At 38.7% G+C, this 17,488-nt stretch overlaps 1 protein-coding gene across 5 annotated transcripts in view; it reads left to right on the plus strand.

Moving 5' to 3' along the window:
• LOC142367399 (RNA-binding motif, single-stranded-interacting protein 3) overlaps positions 1–17,488 on the plus strand; it is a 290,810-nt gene that overhangs the window by 131,366 nt on the left and 141,956 nt on the right. For all 5 annotated transcript variants that reach the window (XM_075449363.1, XM_075449359.1, XM_075449362.1 and 2 more), the window contains one exon: positions 11,740–11,798. In XM_075449363.1, the coding sequence (XP_075305478.1) occupies positions 11,740–11,798 (59 nt within the window). The remainder of the gene's footprint in view (positions 1–11,739; positions 11,799–17,488) is intronic.

Below are 17,488 nucleotides of genomic sequence, written 5' to 3' on the forward strand. Positions count from 1 at the left end.
CTGGGAGGTTTGCTGAGTAGAGGAAAGGAGGGGTGACCCTGGGACCACCTGTTTTAATGAGGCGGAGGCCCAAACACTCATCAGAGCCACATTATCCATAATGACTCTCTGCTTCCAGAGCTGGTCCATCCCATGGCCATATTTCCAAAAACTGACAGAGGGTGAGAAGAAGGGTGAGCAAAGGCTCTTTAATCCAACTTCAAAGTCCTACATTTTCCTTCATCCTACCAGCCAGCAAATGCTAAATAGTGCACACCTGGGCTCTACAAAGTGATTTACAATGTGTTTGTCATTCATACACAAATGAACCAGTGGCAGCAGAGCTGCCATGCAGGGTACTCACTTGCCATTTGCAGCAACATAGGGTTGCTATATTCAAGGACAATTCAGCTTATGGAAGGACTGACAATTGAACTACCTCCCCTGCAATTAAGCCTCGTTTCCACTGTCAGTACGGTTCGGGTCACTTCTTATCGGTACGGTACGGGTCGGGTCGCTTTGGGGTCAGCTTTGCGTTCCCACTCTACAAAGGGGACCCTCAGGGGTGGGCGGAGTACGTGCCGAAGCGTCACTTCGTCGATCGCTCTGAAGCTTCTTCAGCTTAATGCGACACTGGCTCACGGTCCGGTTGAAACCACTCTCTGCCATTTTTGCAGCAATCAGCTGGAAAAGTTTTTTGTTTCGCACAGCACCATCGAGCTCCCGCTGCACAGCCTCCTCACCAACATCGGAGAGCAGAGCCTGCACCTCCTCAGCACTCCAGGCTCCTCCCCAAGGGAACCGGTCTTGTGTGCTTGGTACCCCAAGCAGAAGGGTTACAAAAATGGTAACGGGTACCATGGGACCGGTAGGCCTTCGTGGTGGTGGAAACACTGAAATAAGCGAACCGTTCTGAACCGACCCGTACCGGACTGCATAGTGGAAAAGAGGCTTTAGTGGAAAACCTACTCTACCACCGGAGCTACTACAGTACATCAGCTCAAAAACACTACAGGCAACATAAAATTGTTAGAATTTCTGTAAATATATAGATATATAAGATAGAAGAATTTGTTTCACAGATTTGCTGAAAGATCCTGATTTTAAATAATGTCTCCAAAAAAACCACCTCTTGTGAAAGTTTGATTTAATTTCATTGCTTAATATTGTGTTGACATGTTGATGCTATTTTTTTACTTTGCAATTTCTTTAAAAGTAAATACATTGTACTTATTTCTTTCCTCGCTGCATCGCTGTTACATCACTGATGTGCATGCATAGAAGTAGCAAATCACAGTTGTGAAAAGTTGTTTTTTTGCTTGTTTTTCAGTGATGTATACTTAAAAAAAAATAATTTTACTTTCACTCAGCTGATAGGTGCATTGCATCTTTGGGAACATTCCATGTTCTTGTTCAACTTTAAGTCAAAGAAAAGCCATAATGTCCGCTATGTTTGGCCAAAATGTGAAAATTACAGAAACCAACCAGTTTAAGTTGTAAAGTTAGTAAATTGTTATGCGTCTGGTGTACACTCTGATGCTCTTGCAAATGTTAATTGGAGTTAAAGCTACTTCATAATTATTTGTTCACAGACTTTACAGAAAATATGCGCTGTGGATAAGTGTGAATGATGGCAGTCAACATTTTACTAAGACTACTGCTCCTGATTAGCTCCTGATAAAAACAATGCCATGTTACATTTTTTTAGTTCCACAGACAAAACTCGGCTTAGAGGAGATTAAGGTCTTCATGGAGGATAAAAAGACAGAGGTAAATACAAGAAAACTGCTGTTTGCTGAAACCCTCTGAGAGAGGACTACAAAAAGCACTGAGTTGGACAAAAAGAATTACAGTGCACCGTGTACAAATTATGCAGGTCTTGGCTGTGTCCAGACCTTTTGAATTTTTTTTTCTTTTCTTTTTGAAAGCTGTGTTTTTAGGTTGTCTTGCTTTAGTGGTCACTGTTTCTTTCTATGCAGCTTCATAGTCCTGCATAAAGTCTTTGGCCGCTACTGTGATGGCTCATTTCTTCTGTCTGGACAGTTCTTTGAAGGTTATATTTCTTCAGAAATGATAATCACTTATTTTACAGGCAACACACGCGGATTTACTGTTGTTTTGAGCATTTTTACAAGGATTATACACTGATATTTCAATGCACCTTAATTTGTAGACTGAAGGTGTTCTTTAATTGTTTATCATAATATTTTTTTTCTTTACTAAGTGGAAGCACAAAAGACCCAATGCTGAATAAACTTTTAGCTCAGAAAAAAGGATTTTGTATTTGAATACGGATGATCTTTCCAGAGGTTAAGGTTGTGCATCACTAATGGCGTAAACAACTGGTAATACTTAACCTCTGAAAAGTATATCACAAGAATGTCTGAACTTCTTCTACAGCAACATGCTCGTGTTGAGCAATCTGCTTTTCTTGGAACCAGCATCCTCCTTGTGCACTTTTTTCTGTGAAAGCCTCTCTTTTCTCACCATCTCCCTTTCTGTCTCACTTTTCTCTCTCCCCTACTTTACATCTTTCCTTTGCTGTCCCTCATCTGTTCGGCATGGCCAGCCCTCCGATTTCCTGCTCCGGCAGAAGTGACACAATCGTTTCAGTGGTCAAGCCAAGCTGACTGAAATACTACGCCTTTTTCCTCCCCCAAACATCGATTTTAGAGAACGGGTGAGAGAAGAAGCTGATTTAGCCTTAGGCTGCTTTTTGAATTATTTATCCCCCCATTACTGTACACATGACACATGGACAGCTTGCCTATTTTGAGGCTGGCAAGAGCCCTTCTTCCACTTTTACATTATAGTTGCTTCTGTTGACACTTCATCCTTGAAGAGTTAATTTTTTTTTTTTATTATAAATCATCCTTTTTTCTATTTTCGCTTAGTCGGCATGAATTTCGCCGTAGATTCGCTCAAAGTACGGTGTTTAAAAATGTCAAATTTTCTGGCTACTTACCCAATAGCAAACCAATAACCATAGCAACCAATCCAGTCGTTGCTGTAACACGCTGATTTGGGAATCCTCTGTGTGCCCCATACCCCTCCCCCAACAATTTGCATTTTTATCTAACTCCAGCCATTCAGGGAAAGACAGTTTTTAAGCCCCAACAGGAGCAGCAGCAAGAGTCTTTGGTACAAAAAGACTGATTGACATAAGGGGCAAAACCTGAGATCTCTTGACTTTCTGGCTTTATCTCCTTATCCTTCTTTCTGTCCTTCCCTCACTTCTTATGTCCATTTCCCACTGCCGACTTTCTCTTTGAAGCAGTATCTAGAAAGCCTCACAGATGAGATGTGTTCATTTGTGCGTATCAGACAGCAGTACATGGCGTGGATTTGACAGGTAGGACACTTCCAAACAAACAGAGGCTACTCTGTAATGCTGGCTCTGAAGATGACCAGTGTATGTGTATGTGTGTGTGTGAGAGAGAACAAGTAAAAGAGGGAAAGTATCTTGAAACATCCGAACGCTTCCTGTTGTCACGGACAGTGGCTCTTGTCTTTTCTTGATGCAGACTCTCAGATGTCCCACACTACCAATCTGTTGTTCACTTTCCCAGGCTCGGTCGGAAGCTCTCTTTGGGTTTGGCCTCCGTGGTGAACGTCTCTCTTAATCCACCCATATCCGCTACTGTAGATTCACTTGCAAATTCTTTATATCATCTGTGCTCTGGTTTGTGTCCAGATGGGCGATGGGGTCAAATGAGCAGGACACACAATTCCACAGCTACTCCTGGACACACCAGCTCAGATCCCATGGATGTTACAAGAGAGATTTTGGTTACTAAGTGGAAATGGCTGATCCACGGTGACCTCTAACGAGAGCAGCCAAAAGAAGAAAAGACAGAAAAAGAAAGGTTTGGGGAAAATACATTTCAGTGTTGAGATATGTCTGCTAAACTAGTTTATGATAATAACAGTGAAGCTCCTCTGCCAACAATGACGGGAGGCGGTTTGTTTCAAGGACAATTCTGACTCCTCAGTTTTACTTTGATTCTTTTTTACACAGAAGAGAAACACACATAAACTGTGTTGTTGGATCGGGGTGCTGTGACCCAGCGTTCAGAGAGTCAGTGGTTTAATCTCTCGCTTTACCATTTTTTTTTCCCTTCCAAATCTCTGCAATTTATTTGTGCAACCAAATCAACAAATTTTTCTTTCTTTTGTCAAATATAAACTTTCTTTACTTCTATGCAACTAGACGAAGCACAGTAGCTAAGCTGCAGGACAAGGCTGAGCAACATGTTGCATTACTATTAATAATAGATTGCACAAGCATATTGCAAGCCCCACTTCAATCATCAATTGGCCCTTCCCTAATAAATGCATTTACAATGTTTTTTACCCAGATTAAATGGACATTTTTAGACCACTCCCAGGTTCAGCCACAGTCAGGTTCAGCCAGAAGCCAGTTAGATTAGCTTAGCATTGATATTTCCAGCACCTGGCTTGGCTTTGTCCACAGTTACCATACGATCTATACTTTGATAAGATTCTATTGGGATAGTAGACTTAAAAGTGTGGTCAATTACAGGTAGCAGCAGAAGAGGTAAATGCATCGTAGATGAATTCCATTTCTTCTGAAATATATCATTTTGAATTTTCTATCAGTTAAACAATGAAAAAGAAAGGTGATTCATCATTCAGGTGAAATTTACATTGCAATTGAAATACCAATGGATCCACTGAGGTATTTTGATCCAGTGACATAGACTAAATTGGGGGAAAAATTTCCCTGATTATCTGTATTAAAAAAACATTCCTTTTATTGAAAATGAATTATTACAGATGTAGCTCTCCAACAATGTATTCTGAACTCGTGCCAAAAAAAAACTTGAATCAAACCTTTTTTCTTTATAAATGACCTAACCGAAGCCTTGGGGCTATATCGCTGGTTGCAGCAGTGATCCATTACAATTTTTCAGCGAGTTGGGCGAGTTTGAATGGTTTTAATTAACCTGTCATATTTCAGAGTCTGCAGGTAAAAATAATGTTTATACAAATGATCCACATCAGTAGGGAAATAAGGAAAAATTGGAATCAGAATAGTTGATGACGGCAAGTGACCACAAAGTGTATGAGACCACAGCCAATTTTAACAGATGGCAATGATGACACACATTAGCCAAAATGCTGTAGTTACTCAGTTCTGTTGAAAATGAATGGACTTTGGATTGTACGTTGATTCTAATGTTTTTCTTCTTTTTATCAACCCTCATATTAAACATTGCATTGCAATTATTGACTGATTTATCAATTTTCTAGTATTCCTATGATGTTGTCATTTGCTGAAGCAGAAGAAGAGGCAAAAAGAAAGAACAACCACTTCAGGCTGGATTATCTTTTCATTCCAAGATGATTCTCACGCTTCCAGCCGTTAAGGGTATGGAAGTAAACATTTGCCAGTTTATGGCAAATCTGCCAACAAAACGCAGGGGAATCCCTGCACCTAGAAGAACAAAGTGAAATTCTGCCAAGAAAAGATGTGTACTGAAGCCAGGAAAGGAATTATCCAATTTGTTGAGGCTTTTTGATTTATTGCTACCCCTTTTTGCCAACACAAAGCATAATTTTGTAGTTTTTAGTGTGGTGAAAGATTTTCACGCCCTTGTCCTTTTCACAAGGATCATAGTATAGAATTAAAGTATACACACTTACAGCATACTATTTAGATTTAATGCAATTTCTCTTTGTTTGTCAATGCACTCAGCTGCTAAAATGTGTTACCACCTCTATACATGTTCCATGTTTGATTACATTACATGTTCCATTAGTACCCATATTGTGATACTATGTGGGATATGGTGTGTACTGTTCTGTCAATGTTCTCATCTCTATACGAGCAGAAAAATAATAAGGTGAATAAGATGCTACCAAGCCAGAATTTCTTGGTTCTACACCTGCTTGAATATCCAGTTTTCTCAATCCCAGGATAAGACCATATCCAGGTATCTAAAAGGACCAGGACACACGGTCACATGTCGGTCATAAACCAGATACTGTCCATCAGGAAGATTTAGCTCTTTTTCTTTCTGTCTCTATCTGTGCATCTTTATACCAACTCTATTTTTCTGTCCCAAGATTTCTTCTGTTTTAATTCCTTTTGGGCTTTTTTCTGTTTTTATCCATCGGTTTATTTAATATTTTTGTAGTTTTATTCAATAGAAATCTCCATCCTAACCATAAAGTTACCTTTTTAGAATTTTACAATAGAAAAAGAATTACCAATTTGCCAGCTACTTAAAATCAATTCTACATTCAGTTCCTATTGTACCAAAGCAAATAGATTTCTCAAATGCACTCATGCTATGAAGGTACTCTGACCCTGTTTTGAGAGCTGTTTACAGTACTTCTTAAAGTCCACACTTGAAGAAACAGTTTGCGATTTTCGTCCTTAAAACTCCAGTCAGTTTGGTAGTTTAGTTTTTCCTCAGCACTCACAGTGGAAAACTTTAGCAATAAAGAACATAGAGATATTTTTTTAGTTTAAGCTGCATCCAAGCCCATTTTCAGTCAACCATTTCACAGAGGCATCTGTCTAATATCTCTTCCCAAAGTGTGCCTAGGAGGCCTGACCTCGGTCTGACGTGCAAGCTGTGAGACGCTTTAGCTTCAACATAGTGTGGCAGTCAGAGGCAGCTGCCACACAGTGCTTTTATGTAACAGGGAGGTTCTGACAGTCAGTGACAAGGCACGCATGTATGCACACTCAAATAAGTTTTTCACTGTATATTTGGGCCACTTTGTTCTCTTTTATGTAGTTTTCTGTCATTAACTGTGTATTTGGGTCCTTATCTCTACTTATCTATCTTGGGACTTATCTGTCAGCGAAAATCATAAGAATTAAGGAAATGTGTGTGTGTGTGTGTGTGTGTGTGTGTGTGTGTGTGTGTTTTTTTTACCCATCCGCAATAAGTGGAATCTTTACTCTATGTGCAAATATTATTACTGGTATTTCTATTAAAGAAAAAAAAAAACTAAACAAGAAGGACAATGATATTTGGCTGTTTATTTTTCTGTCTACCAATGATTAGCAAATTTCTGGGACACGGCCATCCTCACTTCACATCCAGAGACAAAAATACAGCAGAATGTTGTAACCTGTTCTTTGCCTGCAGCTGTTCCTCAGTCTAAAACTATTACTGCTAGAATTTACTGTAACGTAGCTCAATCTAAAAACTTATTACTGTTTGGTCCGCTCATAGTAGTCACAGTTGTCTGTTGGTAGGAGATCGTTTGAAATTATATATTTGACTGCTGCTTAGCACTGGGGTTACTAATATAGTCATTACGCTTTTTTCTTAATAACACAGTGATCGTTCTAAGCTTATGAAACCCTTCACGGTAACGTGTTCTCCACAGAACAAAAAGTACATCTGGATGGCGGGTATGTGCTGCACCTGCTCCTAGAGAAGAAGAACTCTTAGTATGCTGCCTTTTCTTTTTAAGCCACTGTATCTACAGCCTGCTAATTATTTCCTGTAAAGTTCTACAAGAGGTGATAAAGTGCAGTTATTGTTTTCCATAGCGTGCACCTGCACCAGCTCCCTGCACAGGTGCTCCAAAGGTGCTGAACAGTCCAGAAGCGGAGTTTTCTGCTTTGCTTTTTAATTTCACAGCTGATAACAGTAAAGTTAACCATAATCCTCATGTTTCAGTCTCTTTGTGGGAGTGGGAATCATTTTACACAAATTGTGAATATATTTAAGTATTTAAGTCTCCATCTGCATGCGGAGGTGAACTAAAGTACACTTTATCACAGTTTATCTCAGCACATAAGAAAAGATAAACATCAAGATCACAGAATCACAGACCTTTGGAGAGTGCATCCAGAGGCCCAGACCAAGGTATGAGCACAACACTTGGGTGGTCCATGAACCTTTTCCAACACTGTGCTTTCCTACGGACCTGCAACACCACAGTGACGTGCTATGGTTCTGGCCAACTCTCTAACTGCCCAGTTACAGCAGAGCCACTTCAGCTTCCCATCCCTGATGACAAAAATGGAATATGCCTGGATCCTTTCATCCACTAAAACAGTGAGGGAAGAAAGAAAAGCCGTGCTGGGATTGTCACTTTTGCACATGCAGCTTCTCTCTTTAAGTGTGGCTGAGCTTTCAGGCTGAGCTTCAGTTTTATCGCATTTCAGTGCCCAGGCAGCTGTCAAACGTCTGACATGTTTTACAACCACCACAATTTGTACATTTTCATCAGCTTAAAATAGCTCTTAAAGCCTCAATTTTATTTCATAAGAGGTTACATTTCTGGCATATTCTTGGGGTTGATCCTATATTGCATCAGAATAATTGCCACAGGATTCCTATTAGCAGCAAGAAGGAAAAGAGGGATACAAGGAAAGAAATTAAGGATACAATATAGAAAAGAAAAATGGAAAATAGGATACATTTGGAGAAGAAGAGGCAGAAAGACAACAAGAGAGAGGAGAAGATTTGTGATGAGAGGGAGGGCAGAAGGCCAGCGGAGTCAGAGATAAGAGGCTGCAAGAGTGATTGAAATAGGATTAGTGGAGACAGGCTCTGCATCCTGGCCACAGCATCAGTGTTAAACCTGCTCTTCACAGGGACTGCCTCTGTCACATCAAAGCCTCCCCAGGCCTGTCTGGCAGTGAGGGGAAGGAGCCTCCAGCAGGGTCATCCACAGCCCCACACACACACACACACACACACCACAACCATGAACTTACTGATCACATCATCTATCTGTACCCAACACGTCTCCATTATGGGCACGGAGCTGGCTCCTTCCTCCTTGCCTTTTCATCTCCCTGCAGTGTCTTTGTGCTGTGGATTTGGGCAGCAGATAGGATGCATTGATGAGCCATCTTTAACATTTAATGAGGCAAGCAATGATGAGTTGGCATCGGAAAGCTACCGTTTCCTGCTTCTATGGAGTCCAAACAAAGTTTTAATGAGAACTTTCCCCTACATTGTGCCAAAAGCACAGAGCTTTTTAACTGCTTCCCAGACTGAAAGCAACATTTTAGCTAAAGCACTGAGGGAGAGAAGACACCTGTGTGCAAATAAACAGACAATTTTCCTTATTGGTTATACATTAGGGCTCTAAATCAACTCACTGTCCATATATGACTGAAATGATTCTGGTTTATTTGCATCTCTTAAATCATGTGTCATGTAGGTGTTTGTAGAGACTGCATTAGGTTTTTCATAATAATTTCTTGTTCATTTAATGGTAGAACGTGATGAGACTGAGGAATTGTTCTCATCTAGATTGATTTATAGGTAATCTATTGCATTTCCTCAACAGTTATACCATACGTGTGCCTTTATTGTGCTATGAATGTATCAGAGTTGTGATGGCAGGTTTAACCTCACTGTCAATTCTTTTCTTGTAAGTTCTTGTGTTGTTTGTATCTCAGTCAATTCTGAAGTGCTGCAGTTGCTCTGATTGTTCTCTAATCAAATGAACACTCTTGTTCCATGTTTCTATTGTGTACTTATGCTTAAGAGTATCTCAGTATGAACAAACATGGCACCTCAGGCCTTCTCTGTTGCAGTAGATTATGGATCCCTATAGTTAAAATGACCCATTTTATCTGCTGAAGGGAGACAATTCACTGATTGGTGAGTGCTTTCTCTGTATGTACATATTTGTGTGTGTGTGAATACACTTCTGTGGTATTTGTATTAGTGTTTGTATGTCTGAGCTGGTAGTTCCCCTCTCGGAACTCATCAGTTCATATCCACCACCCATCCCACCGCAGCATGCAGTAAATAGAGTCTCCGGCACTCGTTGAGAAATGGCACAATTATCCCCTGCTGGTGAAATATGGGCCGGGATGCACCACTGCTTCTTCCCTACAGAATGCTTGTGTGTGTGAGGTGGCTGTTTATCCTCTGTTCACTCATTGTGATGCACATTAGACACACAGGGAATTGTTCTCGCTGAATCTCTACATCTATGCATCTATCGCACATGTAATTGTACCAACAGCTACATGCACACAAAAATATAGAGATACGCACAGTTTATCCACACATGTAGATTGGAACTCCCTCTACAGCGCTTCTCACTCTGCAAACAATGCAGGATTTTGCCGTTTTAGCTGAGACAAGCAGATAGAATAACTCACTGTCATTCAGTCTGTGAGGTTTGTCTTTCTTATCAGAAATTTTCATAGCAGTCCATTAGTCAGAGTTCTGGAGTCAAGAATTGTATTACAATGGCATGTGAAAGTTTGGGCACTCATGGTCAAAAATCCAGCATTCACCCATGGGCTCCTCTGAACAGCTTATTACTGTAACACAATGAAAGTAAAGACGCTCTCAAAGAGGAGAGGGCCATAAGAAGCCAACACCTTTCAAATAGTTTATTTGAAAACTGCTTTTCATTTTACAGGAGCGACGGAGGTTCATTTGAAAACATACAAATGTATATGTTCATAGGATTGCTAAAGAGATGAATTAAAAACCCTTGTTTGACAGCAAAAGACCTAAGGTTCTGTTCTGCCACAACACGGGGTTCATGGATAAGTCATCCTCATCACCATTCAAAGTTTGCAAATTAACTTATGAACAAGTCTGATGAATTTTGGAGCTCTAAATAAAACCTTTCAATAATAATGATCATAAAAGTTTTGTTTTAACCTTGTTAAGGGGTGTCTTGTTCACAGTCGCTGGCATGGTGAACGTTTCACTGGAACAGGAAGCAATGGATTCAGTTAAATTGAAGGATATTCTGGGAGAAAAGTCTAAAAAAGGATTGCCTTTACAGCAGGATGATGATGCTAAACACACAAAACTTTCCCATGAAGGATTTCAAGCTTTTCCAAAAAGCATTTAGATTCTTGCATGCTGGGATACTTGCCAGAGGGGATTTTTTTTTAGGTCTCCCTACTCCACACTGCAGTACATTACCCCTTATTTTTCTGAGGGATTGAATTTAATTTAACTGGAAAAGATGCTTTGAGCTTCAGAAAAGACCACCAGAGATAGAATTTATGAAAACCAATGAACTTTTTTGAGAAAACGTTCCCCTCTGTGGGATTATTTAGACGAAGACGGAAAACATGTTGCATGTGTGTACCACATTACCCCCTCCCCTCGTCCATCTTTCTGAGAGCCATATGAGAAGATTGCTACACTTAATTTTGTTCACTCATAAGCCAGAACATTATGAACAACCCCAGCTTAAATTGCCTTTTTTTATTTTTTATTTTGGAGCATTTTCCCATTTTTAGAAAAAAAAGCCATTTATGTCACATCAAAGAGACATTAGCTGTGAGCTTAGCATAAAGAATCAAAATCGAAAAAAAAATTAGACCTACTCTGAAAGCTTACACCAGTAAAGCCTCGAAAGGTCACTAGCACATTATATTATTTTTCCTTTAAGTCATTGTGCTTTTGGGGTATTTTACAGTTTTCAGATAAAGAAATGAAACAGAATTAAATGTGTCGTACACTACACAAAGATAAAACACCATTTACTGCATTTGTATGCTGTCGGACCTTTTGAAAATGTCCAATGACTCTCTGAAATGTCAGAGACTCGCGCACTCATTTGAAGTCAACCATACACATAACATTATTAACCCCGAGTGATTTCTCTTTCCAATGGTTTTTGACATTTGCGTGACTCTGCAAATTGCCTGTTGCAAGTAAATGGCAGAGAGACATCTACTTAAACCATATGATGATGAACTCATTGAACTACCCGAGCAGCCAAAGGTCTTGTGGGTTAAAAAGACTAAATTCAATTTCTCTGTCTTTACAGGTATGGAAAAATAGTGTCAACCAAGGCCATCCTGGATAAGAACACTAACCAGTGCAAAGGTAAGTCATTAATTTTTGTGGGCTGTTTTAGTGCACCAGCTATCTCTCTTTACACTGTCCTTTTACAGCGACAGCAATTCAAACCTTGCGTAAATTCAAACATCAGCCGAGGACGCTGTGTGTTGTAAATCAGTGATTTAGAGAGTCACTGGCTGAACACTGCAGGAAGGATTCATGAAAACAACCTTCTCCTGCTTCACAGGGAGCAGCAGCCTCATCCCTTCCCTGTCCCCTCTCTGATTTTAAGTTTTGCCATTTAGACGACAGTCTTTTGAAAGGGTGATTTAATTTGTGATTGCACATCGGATGTCGCACATATTCAATGATGACTCTCTGGCTTATTTGAGATCATTTCATAAGCAGACACACACTGTTACATCGTTGGACGTAGATATTTGACCACTTAGAGGGCTAATGAGCTGGCTGTGATTGGATAAACTTCAGTTTATATCATTGTCAGCTTCATCTTCTTAGTGTCTTGGCCACATGCCTTGCGAGGCTGTAGATACATTTGACATGTTTTTCTTTTTTCATTCAAACAGTCAGTTGGTAATGATAATGAACTCTGATGTTAAACAAAGAAATTGTGAAATGGGGAGCGTTAGATGAAAAAAAAAAAATTATGTGGTTCTGGCCCTGAGGTGTCTGGCAGCGCTGTTTAAGAGCTATTGAAGTTCCATCAATATTTTTAATTGCTTTTTGTAGTTTCCTTGTCTCTGGAGCGTGACCTTTCAAGGTGAAGCCGTCTTCTTAACCCTGCTGCGCAAATGAACCTATCCTGCCAGGCATTCTCTAGATCAAAATGTTTAGAGGAAACGCTGCATTTTAGAGGATAGAAAATAAGTCTGATGTCGTCGACAGGTGCTTTTTGAGTCCTGTAAAATACAAAAAGGGGGAGCACTCAAAAAGCAAAGCTGTTCAAGATTCTGTGATTAAATCAATTGAAGAAAATTTCATGATTACTACTGTAAAGTCCCAAAAAAATCAACCTAGCTTAAGACTGTGTAGTGTGGGAGACAACATTTCCCATAACTCACCCTCCTGGTATGCAGCGCTGTTGAGATGCCAAGAGGCAAATATAAGCAAACAGATTTTATGAGTGGAAAGAGGGAGGTGGATAGAGGCGAGATCTGGACGAAGAGGAAGAAAGAATCTAAGGAGAAAGGCATAGGAACCTTGAAAAGGAAATCACGGTACTTTGGTGTTTAGAAGCCAAGTGGAAGTGAAACAAAACTACATAAAATATCATTTCTGCCACCACAGCTCCTCATCTTTTCCATGTATCTCAACATCTCTTGAAAGTTGAGCAGGTATTAAAAGGTAAATGAGTCAAGCAGGTGTACCAAAGCCTGATAGACTCTCCTGGAAACAAAGCAAAATCAGCACTTCTTCCTAATCTACTCATTCATCGTTTCCAGTCCTCTGACCCCCTGACCCCTACACCTGTTTAACTGCAAGGGTGATGGTTTATCACCATTGTGCCCAACCCTCATCTTCCATCCCTTCTCCCACCTCTTTTACTATTTCTGTTTGAAAGAAATAAATCAACCTCAATATTATCCAAGGTCAGATGCATTTAGATACACCTAATGCATTCATTTCAGTACACAGTGTTTAAATGTAACACTATGACAAAAGTCATCCATGCCAAGATCATACAGTTTTAGTTGTTAATTAATTATTATTATTATTATTATTATTATTATTATTATTATTATTATTGTATATTTTTTAAATGTCATATTACAGCCATTATAGTAATTCATAATTCACTTAAAACTTATGAAGAAAAGTATGGTGGCCCTGAAGTGCAAAACACAACAGCAAAAGAGAAAACACAACGGCAAATCAAAAAACACAACAACAAAAGAGAAAACACAACGGCAAATCAAAAAACACAACGGCAAAAGAGAAAACACAACAGCAAATAAAAAAACACAACGGCAAAAGAGAAAACACAACGGCAAATCAAAAAACACAACGGCAAAAGAGAAAACACAACAGCAAAAGAGAAAACACAACAGCAAAAGAGAAAACACAACGACATAAACCAAAACGGAAAGGGTAGGTACCCTCAGGCAAAATAAATTGTCGCTGATTGGACTGGTGGTGGTCCGTGCTTTAAACCGGAAAGACTATTGTTTACATGTTTTCAAAATAAAAGCGCTCCTAGTGACAACGTACAGGCTGCTATTAAAGAATATTTAGATGTAAATATCCCGTCTTACATGCTGCTTTATCTCTCGATGTTAACAAAAAGATCTCAAAAGATATTGACAAGATGTTATTAAACTTTATATGGTGGAACAAAAACCACTATATTAAAAAATGTTTAATATTGAACTCATATGATAATGGCGGCCTTAACATTTTAGACTTTTACACTTTAAATAACACTTAAATATATTTAAAATAAAAAATAAATTGGTTTAAACAATGTATCAAGAACCCATCTTCAATTTGGAACTTCATACCAATATTGTTCCATATGTAGTATCTATGTGGGGAAAACAATTTTGTAGCTCATTGACCAAGAAAGAAGCTATTTATGAAAGAAGGATAGTTTTATGTGGATTTTTTTCAACATTATTATTACAAAGTAAAAAGAAATTTAGGCCTTCTAATTTAGAGAAAATAACATTTAGTATGAAGTTCCAAATTGAAGATGGGTTCTTGATAAATTGTTTATAAATACCAATTTATTTTGAAAGTATTATTTGAAGTGTTAAAGTCTAAAAAGTTAAGGCCACCATCATCATATGAGTTCATTATTATTTATTTTTTAATATAGTATTCTTTAATAGCAGTGTGTACGTTGTCACTAGCAGCGCTTATATTTTGAAAACATGTAAACCATAGTCTTTCCGGTTTAAAGCACGGACCACCACCAGTCCAATCAGCGACAATTTATTTTGCCCGAGGGTATCTACCTTTTCCGTTTTGGTTAATGCCGTTGTGTTTTCTCTTTTGCCGTTGTGTTTTCTCTTTTGCTGTTGTGTTTTCTCTTTTGCCGTTGTGTTTTCTTTTTTGCCGTTGTGTTTTCTCTTTTGCTGTTGTGTTTTCTCTTTTGCCGTTGTGGTTTCTCTTTTGCCGTTGTATTTTCTCTTTTGCTGTTGTGTTTTCTCTTTTGCCGTTGTGTTTTCTCTTTTGCTGTTGTGTTTTCTCTTTTGTTGTTGTGTTTTCTCTTTTGCCGTTGTGTTTTCTCTTTTGCCGTTGTGTTTTCTCTTTTGCTGTTGTGTTTTCTCTTTTGCTGTTGTTTTCTCTTTTGCTGTTGTGTTTTCTCTTTTGCTGTTGTGTTTTCTCTTTTGCCGTTGTGTTTTCTCTTTTGCTGTTGTGTTTTCTCTTTTGCTGTTGTTTTCTCTTTTGCCGTTGTGTTTTATCTTTTGCCGTTGTGTTTTCTCTTTTGCTGTTGTGTTTTCTCTTTTGTTGTTGTGTTTTCTCTTTAGCCGTTGTGTTTTCTCTTTAGCCGTTGTGTTTTCTCTTTTGCCGTTGTGTTTTCTCTTTTGCTGTTGTGTTTTCTCTTTTGCTGTTGTTTTCTCTTTTGCTGTTGTGTTTTCTCTTTTGCTGTTGTGTTTTCTCTTTTGCCGTTGTGTTTTCTCTTTTGCCGTTGTGTTTTCTCTTTTGCTGTTGTGTTTTCTCTTTTGCTGTTGTGTTTTCTCTTTTGTTGTTGTGTTTTCTCTTTTGCTGTTGTGTTTTCTCTTTTGCCGTTGTGTTTTCTCTTTTGCCGTTGTGTTTTCTCTTTTGCTGTTGTGTTTTCTCTTTTGCCGTTGTGTTTTCTCTTTTGCCGTTGTGGTTTCTCTTTTGCCGTTGTGTTTTCTCTTTTGCCGTTGTGTTTTCTCTTTTGCCGTTGTGTTTTCTCTTTTGCCGTTGTGTTTTCTCTTTTGCCGTTGTGTTTTCTCTTTTGCCGTTGTGTTTTCTCTTTTGCCGTTGTGTTTTCTCTTTTGCCGTTGTGGTTTCTCTTTTGCTGTTGTGTTTTCTCTTTTGCTGTTGTTTTCTCTTTTGCCGTTGTGTTTTCTCTTTTGCTGTTGTGTTTTCTCTTTTGCCATTGTGTTTTCTTTTTTGCTGTTATGTTTTCTCTTTTGCTGTTGTGTTTTCTCTTTTGCCGTTGTGTTTTCTCTTTTGCTGTTGTGTTTTCTCTTTTGCTGTTGTGTTTTTTGATTTACCGTTGTGTTTTCTCTTTTGCCGTTGTGTTTTTTGATTTGCCGTTGTGTTTTTTGATTTGCCGTTGTGTTTTCTCTTTTGCCGTTGTGTTTTCTCTTTTGCTGTTGTGTTTTCTCTTTTGCTGTTTTGTTTTCTCTTTTGCCGTTGTGTTTTCTCTTTTGCCGTTGTGTTTTCTCTTTTGTTGTTGTGTTTTCTCTTTTGCCGTTGTGTTTTCTCTTTTGTTGTTGTGTTTTCTCTTTTGCCGTTGTGTTTTCTCTTTTGCCGTTGTGTTTTCTCTTTTGCTGTTGTGTTTTCTCTTTTGCCGTTTTGTTTTCTCTTTTGCCGTTGTGTTTTCTCTTTTGTTGTTGTGTTTTCTCTTTTGCCGTTGTGTTTTCTCTTTTGCCGTTGTGTTTTCTCTTTTGCTGTTGTGTTTTCTCTTTTGCTGTTGTGTTTTCTCTTTTGCTGTTGTGTTTTCTCTTTTGCCGTTGTGTTTTCTCTTTTGCTGTTGTGTTTTCTCTTTTGCCGTTGTGTTTTCTCTTTTGCTGTTGTGTTTTCTCTTTTGCCGTTGTGTTTTCTCTTTTGCTGTTGTGTTTTCTCTTTTGCCGTTGTGTTTTTTGATTTACCGTTGTGTTTTCTCTTTTGCCGTTGTGTTTTCTCTTTTGCTGTTGTGTTTTGCACTTCAGGGCCACCGTAGAAAAGTGAACAATTAAGACTGTGGAATTAATAAACAAAGATTAAAAACATTTCTCTTTGCCTCCCAGGCTTTGCAATCAGCTAATTGTACTACGAAGAAAGCAAGCTATGTTCTTGTCATCCACAAACATTGGCAATTATATTAAAAGATGTTCACTGTCATTTGGGAATAACATAAGTTAAAGATTTGGAGATAATCAGTTCATAATGCTTTTAATCCTTTATATTGCTAATGAAACCAAGTATTGTACGAATTGACATGGAAATTGGAATGGAAATGTGGCCTCTTTGTTGGTTCCATCCTGCTTTGTTTGTCCTGAACAATGGAGACAATTTGAAGGAACTTCCACAAATATTGTAGTCAGAAGATATATTTATAGTCAGGCAGTTATGTACTGAATGTGACAAATATGCTAATGGTAAATTATATTTCTTAAAACGATTCATTCAGTAGTGTTTTATCATGATTTCAGATGTAATATTTAGATTTTGATGTGTGATGGGTTTTCCAAAGTTTGTGTGTGAATGAGAACGTTATTAAGAAGTGTTATTAAGCAATGAATATGTTTTAACCAGTGTTCATGTTCAGGACGGTTGGGAAAGTGCAGAGTAAAGCAGTGTAGTGCTCCTGTAAATCCCTGTTTCTTGCATTAATCTGTGCTGTGCTTATGCAGTATATACCAGATGTAGAATTAGTATTATTATCCTTTTTGAATGTTCTCCAGTATAAAACATTCTGGGGGGGGGGGGCTGAAATTGAACATAATAGAGGTGATAGAAGAACAGCTGATGAGGTGTTATGTGGAATAGAGAGTGTGGGAGTAAAGGCTGCAGAAAAATAGTGTTGATGCTTTCTG

Source organism: Odontesthes bonariensis, chromosome 18 (assembly GCF_027942865.1).
Source record: "Odontesthes bonariensis isolate fOdoBon6 chromosome 18, fOdoBon6.hap1, whole genome shotgun sequence".
NCBI lineage: Eukaryota > Metazoa > Chordata > Actinopteri > Atheriniformes > Atherinopsidae > Odontesthes > Odontesthes bonariensis.